The sequence below is a fragment of the Suncus etruscus genome, chromosome 11, assembly GCF_024139225.1.
Source record: "Suncus etruscus isolate mSunEtr1 chromosome 11, mSunEtr1.pri.cur, whole genome shotgun sequence".
NCBI lineage: Eukaryota > Metazoa > Chordata > Mammalia > Eulipotyphla > Soricidae > Suncus > Suncus etruscus.
The window spans coordinates 1,500,980-1,510,000 of NC_064858.1; the positions used below are offsets into that span (position 1 = coordinate 1,500,980).

The 9,021-nt window shown below is 51.4% G+C and overlaps 1 protein-coding gene and 1 non-coding gene across 2 annotated transcripts in view; both read left to right on the forward strand.

The window, feature by feature from the left end:
- TRPM1 (transient receptor potential cation channel subfamily M member 1) overlaps positions 1-9,021 on the forward strand; it is a 127,878-nt gene that overhangs the window by 1,373 nt on the left and 117,484 nt on the right. Inside the window, 2 exon segments of the mRNA XM_049783914.1 lie at positions 226-411; positions 1,153-1,269. Coding sequence (XP_049639871.1) covers positions 226-411; positions 1,153-1,269 — 303 coding nt within the window.
- Positions 2,024-2,127, forward strand: LOC126023677 (U6 spliceosomal RNA). Its single transcript, XR_007500776.1, has one exon. It is a non-coding gene; the product is annotated as a U6 spliceosomal RNA (small nuclear RNA).

Genomic DNA, 9,021 nt, shown 5'->3' on the forward strand with positions numbered 1-9,021 from the left:
GCGCGCGCACACACACACACACACACACACACACACACACACACACACACACACACACACACACACACACACACACACACACACCGCCCCGCGTTGGCCTTCTGCAAGCCCCCAGCACCCGCACGCGCTGGGTGCTGGCTAGGAAAAACCTCCCTGGTGCCAGCCTGCGGGGTGGGGGGAAAGGACCACCCAGGGGTCCCTCTGACGAGCTCACCCCCTGCCCAGGGTCCCTTGGCACCAAGGCGTCCTGCCCACCTGCCAGAGGTTGTGTGCGAGACGTTTCCAAGAAGTCGCCCCCGTCTGACAGGGCGCTGAGGCCACATGGCTCCCTCCATAGGCAAGGGCAGACATTAGGGACAGAGGACATGCTCCCCCCTCAGTGCTTTGCTGAGTCGCCCCCCACCATCCCGGGTATGGGTGGAGACGAGGGCTGAGGGATCTTTACACGGACATCCACCGCCCCCCACTCAGGTGTCCAGGGCCTGCTCAGGATTTTCGGGGAGCAACGCTTGGCCTGGGCTGGTTTCTTTCCTTTTCTTGTTTTTTGGGTCACTCCCGGCAGCGCTCAGGGGTTCCTCTTGCTCTACGCTCAGAAATCGCTCCTGGCAGGCTCGGGGGACCCTATGGGATGCAGGGATTCGAACCCCATGCAAGACAATCGCTTTACCTCCGTGCCATCTCTCCCGCCCCTGGGCTGGTTTCTTCACACCAGGGCTCAAAGCAGTGATGGGCCCAGTTGCTTCTGGTGGAGATAGAGAATAGAGTCCAGAGTGTCCTTTCCCCGCTGAAATTTGGTTTGGGTTTTGTTTGGGGCACCCAGCGGTGCTCTGGACTTACTTCTGGCTCTGCCCCCGGGTGGGCTTGGTGGAAGCAAGCACCCTCCCACTGTCTTAGGGTTCCCAGGGAGCCTCTTTTCATGTGGAATTTTGTTTATGTATTTATTTTTGAGTCACACCCAGCGGCGTTCAGGGGTTCCTCCTGCCTCTTGTGCTCAGGAATCGCTCCCAGCAAGCTCGGGGGACTATATGGGATGCCGGGATTCGAACCACGGTCAGTCCTAGATTCGTTGCATGCAAGTCAAACGCCCTACTTCTGTGCTATCCTCTCCGGCCTTCGTGTGGAATTTTGACGAAGCCTCTCGGCTCTGAGAAGGTGGCTGGCGGGTGGCAGGTGAAGTGGGCGGAGCAGGAGAGACAGGTGGGTGCAGTGTCAGCTGGGAACTCCAGGGGACCTTGTCCCGGCCTCTGATCACCCCCAACGTGGGGGCAGGTTTGTGGGAGGCAGGTGGGGCAAGGCGGAGAAGAAACCAGGGCCTTTAGGGGTTTGGAATCCCAGTCCCCAGCGGTCCAGAGAAAGTGGTTCTCTGGGAAAATCAGCCAAGAACATGCGCTCGGAGGTCTAGAAGGTTCTGGAAAAGGCAGCTTTAGGTAGCTCTGGAGCGGGGTGCAGCGGGGATGCCTCGACATTAAGTTGACCGGTGAAATTCATGGCCAACACACCGCCTACTCCATCCTAAGTAAAGACAAAATTTGCCTGTCTAGAAGAAGGGTCTTTCTCTTTGCAGGGAGGGGGCACTCCCGGTGATGCTCAGGGGTTCCTCTTGGCTCTGTTTCAGGGGCCATTTGGGATTTGGGGGAATGCATCTGGGTTGGCTGTGTGCAAGGCAAACACCCTCCTCACTTGTTGTTCTCTCTCTGGCCTGAGTCTTTCTATTTGTTGAAATTAAGAGTTTATTGGGTGGGGAGTTATTGGGTCACACCTGGCTGTTCTCAAAGCTATCTTTTTTAAAGCACTAAACTATAAATACAATAACAAAACAAAATGCATTTAAACGCTTTCTCCAAAAAAGTCAATCGTGGGGCCAGAGAGATAGCACAGCAGTCAGGTGCTTGCCTTGCACGCGACTGACCTGGGTTTGATCCCCAGCAACGTATATGGTCTCTTAAGTTCTACGTGCAGAGCCAGGAGTGACCCCCTGAATATCGCCAGATGTGACCAAGATAAAACAACAACAACAACAACGGTGCTTGCTTCAGCAGCACATATACTAAAATTGGAACAAGACAAAGATTAGCATGGCCTCTGCGCAAGAATGACACACAAATTTGTGAAGCGTTCCATATTGGAAAATAAGATAGGACCACCACAACCCTAAAGTCAGTCTTAAAGGCCTTTGTGTTGAGGGCAATATAATAAATATATCAAATAAATATAATATGATAAATGCAGATATGTTCCTTTAACTTGCTTGACTGATTTTATACAGAACTTATATTTTTAGTTCACAAGTTTATATATATATATTTATATATGATATATATTCTTACATATATGGGCCGGAGTGATAGCATAACTATAGTAGGGCGTTTGCCTTGCATGCGAATGACCTGGAATGGACTCAGGTTTGATCCCTAACATCTCACAAAGGGCGATTTCTGAGTGCAGAGCCAGGAGTAACCCCTGATTGTGACCAGGTGTGGCCCCAAAACAAAACAAAACAAAACAAAAGATTGTTCAGCCCTGGTGTGCTCAGAGGATATATCTGGCTCTGTGCACAGGGATTGATCACTCCTGGCTCCAGTCATAGCTGGAAAGGCAGAAGCCTGAGGCCAGAAATGGGGACTGTGGGGATCCAGTTTTCTGGTCCTGCTGGTCTCACAGAAATGCTGCTACCATATTCATGGTCCAGTCTCCGAATTCTAGGAGCTTCTTTCTGGTTCTGGTAGATTCCAACGTGTTCCCTGGGCAAAGGCCAAACTCAACCATGGTTCTCAGGGTCCAGAGCACTGCGGGGAAGCTTTGCCTTACACATGGCTGACCCAGGTTTGATCCCCAGTGTCCTTATTGTCCCCGAGCCTGTGGGAAGTAATTTCTGTTCTCAGAATCAGGAGTGACCCAGGAGTACCACCGGATGTGGCCCCCCCAAAAAAAAAAAAACCCCAAAAAATTGGTTCCCAGGCCCAGAGATATATTCCAGGTACTCAGGTACCTATGGGATCTCCTAAGCCCCCAGGAGTAATTTCTAAGCCCTGAATTACAGTCAGGTGTGGTCCTAAAATGAACACCCTAAATTGTGTCTGCCGAATGTATATGGAAAACGGTGTTTTCTGGCAGTTTTCAGTTGCAACTTGGCCATAAAAGACAGTCCCAGACACCAACATCCTCCCTGCTCACATGGGAAGGTACAAGATATCTATAATAATTCACCATTTGGGGAGCTAGAGCTATATAGCACAGCAGTGTGGTGTTTGCCCTGCACACCGCTGATCCAGGACTGACACAGGTTCGATTCCCGGCTTCCATAAGGTCCACCAAGCCTGCCAGGAGCGATTTCTGAGAGCAGAGCTAGGAGGAGCCCCTGAGCACTGCTGGGTGTGGCCCCAAAACAAAACAAACAAACAACAAAGGTATTTTCCAAGTTGGTTCCCTACACAAGCCGATTTGCCTTGGGTCTGGATTTGGAAACTTCTTTCCTGAGGAAAGGAGAAGAGCCGCTGAAGCGGGGCTGTTGGTGGAAGGAGGAAGGAGGAGCGTTTCCTTCCGAGGAAAAGGGAAAAGGCAGCTTGAAAGCGAAGATGTCTTCGGTTCCCTCCAGGGAACCCCAAGACCAGTTAGCTGGCCTTGGAAGTCCAAAAAACGAGCCACAACAACATGGACGGCAGCCTGTCTTTTTCACAGCCGCTCAGGCTATTGCGGGTGACCCAGACCAGTCCCCCGACCTGGTCTCGGGGTTCCCAGGGGGTGGGGGACCGACCGTGCAGAACAGCTAGAATCAGCCAGGACCTGAGTTCAGCTGGGGGGGGGGGGATGCGGAGCCTTCCAAAGCAGAAGCGGTTATGGTGTTGCAATGCCTTGGGCGACCTGTTGCGACATTGCTGCCACTTGCAGCCAGGGTACATTTTCTTCTTTCTTTTTCTCTTTCTCTTTCTTCTTTCTCTTCTTTCTTTCTTCCTTCCTTCCTTTCTTTTCTTCCTTTCTCTTTTCTCTTTCTCTCTTCTTTTTCTCTCTTTTCTTTCCTCTCTCTCTTGTCTTTCGTCTTTTTCTTCTTTCTCTTTCTTTCTTATCTTCTTTCTTTCTTTCTTTCTTTCTTTCTTTTTTTGGTTTTTCGGGCCACACCCGTTTGATGCTCAGGGGTTACTCCTGGCTACGCACTCAGAAATTGCCCCTGGCTTGGGGGGACCATATGGGATGCTGGGGGATCGAACCATGATCCTTTCCTTGGCTAGCGCTTGCAAGGCAAACACCTTACCTTTAGCGCCACCTCGCTGGCCCCTTCTTTTTTCTTTTATTCTTTCTCTGTCGTCTTTCTCTCTTCTTCCTTCCTTTCTTTTCCTCTTTCTCTTTCTCTCTTTTTTCTTTCCTCTCTTCTTTATCTCCTTCTCTTTTCCTTCCTTCCTTCCTTCCTTCCTTCCTTCCTTCCTTCCTTCCTTCCTTCCTTTCTTTTCTTTCACTCCCCAGGGATCAAATCCAAGGAGGGAGGGTAAGTAAGTCACTCCTGACTTCTGTCCCCAACCTCAGGTTGGGGGTCCCAGAGAAATAGCACAACGGTAAGGCATTTGCCTTACATGTGGCCAACCCTGGAAGGACCCAGTTCAATTCCCAGCATCCCATATGGTCTCCCTAGCCTGCCAGGGGTGATTTCTGAACCCAGAGCCAGGAGTGACCCCTGAGCACCACTGCTGGGTGTGGCCCAGAAACCAGTCAATCAATAATTAAACAAATAAAGTTAAAAAAAAAAAAAAGACTGGCTTCTGGGTCCAGAATCCCATAGGGTCCCCCCAGAGCCTTCCAGGAGTGATTTTAGAACCAGGAGTAACCCCTGAGCAGCACTAGATGTGGCCTCCCTCAAAAAAAAAAAAAAAAAAAAAAGAGAGAAAGAAAGAAAAAAAAAGACTGTGGCTTCTGTCCCGTGCCTCCCTATCTCAGGGTTTCCCTCTGTGGCTACCGAGTGTTTCTGAGAAGCCCAATTCCCCTCAGCATGGGGTGGTTCTCAGCATGGGACAGAGCTTCGAGCCCTTCCAGTCGGTCACCTCCCTCATAGCCTCCACATGTCTGTCCCACCCCTGCTGGCTCCCTTAAACACCCCTGACTCACAGAGCAACCATGGTTGAGGCCTTAGGACCATGTTTGGGATGGTTGGTGTGGCAATGGCAGAAACAAATGGCCCACAGAAATCTCGATGAAGCTGGAGGTTCTGAATTGGGTGACACCTTACTAGTCCGGGCCGGGGTTGGTGTGATATGGGGTGGAGTGGAGTGGAGTAGGGGGACCTATGGGGCTGCCTCAGGCCTGAGGACCAGCATGGGCTTCCACAGATATGCAGCCCTGTCCCCCACTTCCAAACCCCACTCTATTCACAGCTGCCTGTCGAGCACCATGCAGGACCTCCGGGGTTCCGAGCACCCCTGTTCTAAGCCCCCTTCGACCATCTGGTGGCCTATTTCCCACCGTCCATCCAGGCAGGCCCCAGTCCCTCACCTGCTTTGTCTCCTTACCGTGGGAGACACTAGAACTCCCAGGGACATGGGGCCGGAGAGGTAGCACAGCAGCAGGGCATTTGCCTTGCATGTGGCCGACCGGAATAGACCCGGTTGCCATATGGTCTCCCAAGCCTGCCTGGAGCAAGTTCTAAGTGCAGAGCCAGGAGTAACACCTGAGCAATGCCAGGTGTGGCCCAAGAAACAATCAATCCATCAATATAAATAAATAAAAGTTAAAAAGAACTTCCAGGGGGCCAGAGAGATAGCATGGACGTAGAGCATTTGTCTTGCATGCAGAAGGACGGTGGTTCGAATCCCGGCATCCCATATGGTCCCCCGAGCCTGCTGGGGCAATTTCTGAACACACAACCAGGAGGAACTCCTGAGTGCTGCCAGGTGTGACCCCCAAAAAACAAAACAAAACAAACAAACAAACAAAAAGAACTTCCAGGGACAAATGACAACCCAGCACTGGAAAAACCCTGACAGGCAGGTGATTCTAGAGGAGGCCCTGGGTGGTTTGGGGCTGCCTCAAGGGCTTTGGTCTGTGCAGCAGCAGCTGCCCTGGGAAAGATTTGGGGTGCACTTGGCAAGAAGATGGGGGCAAGATGAAAGCATGCACCTGCAAGCATCTGAAAGCATCTAGAAGCACGTAGAAGTAGGGTTGCTTTCTGCAAGGGGATGGTGACAGGGAGACCTGAAGTCACAGCTGCCTGACCCCCACCACCTGACGCCCCACTCTTGTGCTCTGACATTCTTCATAAGTGAGGGTTTTGGAGCTCAGGGAGGTCAGGAAGCTTCCTGTAGTCACAAGGAACATTGGTGGGCCAATTAGAAGAAGTTATAAATTACTATGATTACACCACTTGATTTTCCAAAACCAGACTAGGTTTTTGTTTTGGTTTGATTTGGTTTTTGGGTCACCCCGGCAGTGCTCAGGGGTAACTCCTGGCTCCATGCTCAGAAATCGCTCCTGGCCAGCTCGGGGGGGACCATATGGGATGCTGGGATTTGGACCACTGTCCTTCTGCATGCAAGGCAAATGCCTTACCTCCAGGCGATCTCTCCAGCCCCTTGTTTTGTGTTTTTGGTTTTCGGGTCACACTCAGTGATGCTCAGGGATTGTTTCCTCCTGTCTCTGCACTCAGAAATCGCTTCTGGCAGGCATGGGGTGACCATATGGGATGCTGGGATTCGAACCACCGTTCATCCTGGATCAGCTGCATGGAAGGCAAATGCCGCATCGCTGTGCTCTCTCTCTAGCCCCAGACTAGTTTCTTTCTAGGACACTGTGCATAGTGAACACTTACAGAACGTTGGTTAAATAAATAAGGTATGGTAGCCTGCTTCATTAGTCTGTGACTATTTTTTAATAAATATCTTTATTTAAACATCATGATTACATGATTGCATCTTGCAGATACGACTCTGATGACATACCTGGCGGGGGGGGTGAGCTTCACACAACCCTGGGCCCATGGGAGACACATGGAAATGGAGCAGAATGGACTATGGGGCGACCCTGGGCAGAGACACCCTCAAAATCTCAACTCGCCCTACCCCCTGCTTCCTGCCTTCAGTGGTCCCCAGAATGCTCAGTGGCTCCTGCATTTCTTTCTCGACAAATTATTTGGTGACTTTCCGGATTCCTGGAAACCGAATTCCACCAAAACCCTCTGCCAGACTCCATCCACAGTGGGGCTGGGATCTCTCTCTCTCTCTCTCTCTCTCTCTCTCTCTCTCTCTCTCTCTCTCTCTCTCTCTCTCTCTCTCTCTCTCTCTCTCCCTCCCCACTTCTCTGTTTATCTATTTTTACCCGAGAGCCCTTGGAAAGCAATTCGTCAGCAGCTGAGGGGGGGCCTCCTGCCTATATTTCCCCAAATAAGGATTTCCTCCAAGATAAGCCTCCAGGGCCAGTTGGCACGGCACAGAGGAATATTCTTGAATTTTCCTGCAATGGACAGTGGGCAGATGGCTCAACCCCACATTGGCCTTGTCCTGGGCATCCCATCGAGGTCTCCTTCGTGCCTGCCCCCCTTGGCACAGATTGGGAGGTGGCAGGGGGCAGCCATGATTATCTCCTCAGCCCTCGTGTGACTCAAACAGATAAACCGGGGCCCGTCCGAGCCACAAACTCCTGCTTTGAAAGGGTTTGGCCCTGAGATCTCCAGACCCACGTTCCCTGGCCCGGTGTCCCCATCCCCCTGGGCCTGGTATCGTGGTTCCCCACCCTCTGTGCCACTTGTCCTGTTTCTCAGATAAGAGCGCTTCACCCACCCCCGCCCCCAAAAGCCCTTCAGAAGGCAGGCTATCTGCAAGAGACGATCCAGTTTGGGAGAAGGGGGGCTATCTAGCCACCAACCCAGATCGGCCCAGCCTTGGCAGTCCCTGGGTCGCAGCCAGGTCCCCCAAAGGCAGGGAGATGGTTGTGGGGGCATCTCAGGGAGGCAATGAGTTGGATTTTCTTAGGTGGTGAAATGAGGAGCTGTAGGTGCAAAGCGGGGCTTTAGGGGGTCCTTATTCGGAGTGAAACTACTGACACGCTCAGGGCCTGGGCAGACACTGACTTCTGCTTCCAAATGTCCATTTAGAAAGGCTGGGTGAGAGCCGAAGAGATAGCACTTCGGGAGGGTGTTTGCCTTGCACTCTGCCAACCCAGGACACATTCCCAGGTTCAATCCCCAGCATCCATATGCTCCCCAAGTCTGCCACAGATGATTTCTGAGTGCAGAGGCAGGTGTAAGTAACCCCTGAGCACCAGCGGGTGTGGTCCAAAAACAAAACAAACAAAAATATGAAAGCAACAACAACAACAACCAAAAATGGAAAGAAAGAAAGATGAAAGAAACAGAGAGAAAAAGGAAAGAAAAGAGAAAGATGAAAGATCAAAAAAGAGAGAAAAAAGAAAAAAGAAAGAGGGAAAGAAAAAGAACAAAAGAAAGAAGAGAAAGAAGAAAAAAGAAATAAAGAAAGCAAGTAGGAAAGAAAGAAGAAAGAAAGAGAAAAAGTTGGGGGTAGGCAAAAGAAAGAAAATTAGTTTTGGCAAGTAAGAAGTGGGGGAAGGGGCCCGGAGAGATAGCACAGTGGCGTTTGCCTTGCAAGCAGCTGATCCAGGACCAAAGGTGGTTGGTTCAAATCCCGGTGTCCCATATGGTCCCCCCCACCCCCCCCCACCCCCACCCCCCCCCCCCCGTGCCTGCCAGGAGCTATTTCTGAGCAGCCAGCCAGGTGTAGCCCCTGAGCACTGCGGGTGTGGCCCAAAAACCAAAAAAAAAAAAAAAAAGAAGAAGTGGGGGAGGGCAGAGAGATAACATGGAGGTAAGGAGTTTGCCTTGCATGCAGAAGGACAGTGGTTCAAATCCCGGCACCCTATATGGTCCCCCGAGCCTGCCAGGAGCAATTTCTGAGTGTAGAGCCTGGTGTAGCCCCTGAGCACTCCCAGGTGTAACCCAAAAACCAAAAACCAAACCAAAACAAGACAAAACAAGGGTCAGAGAGATAACATGGAGGTAGGGCATTTGCCTTGCATGCAGGAGGATGG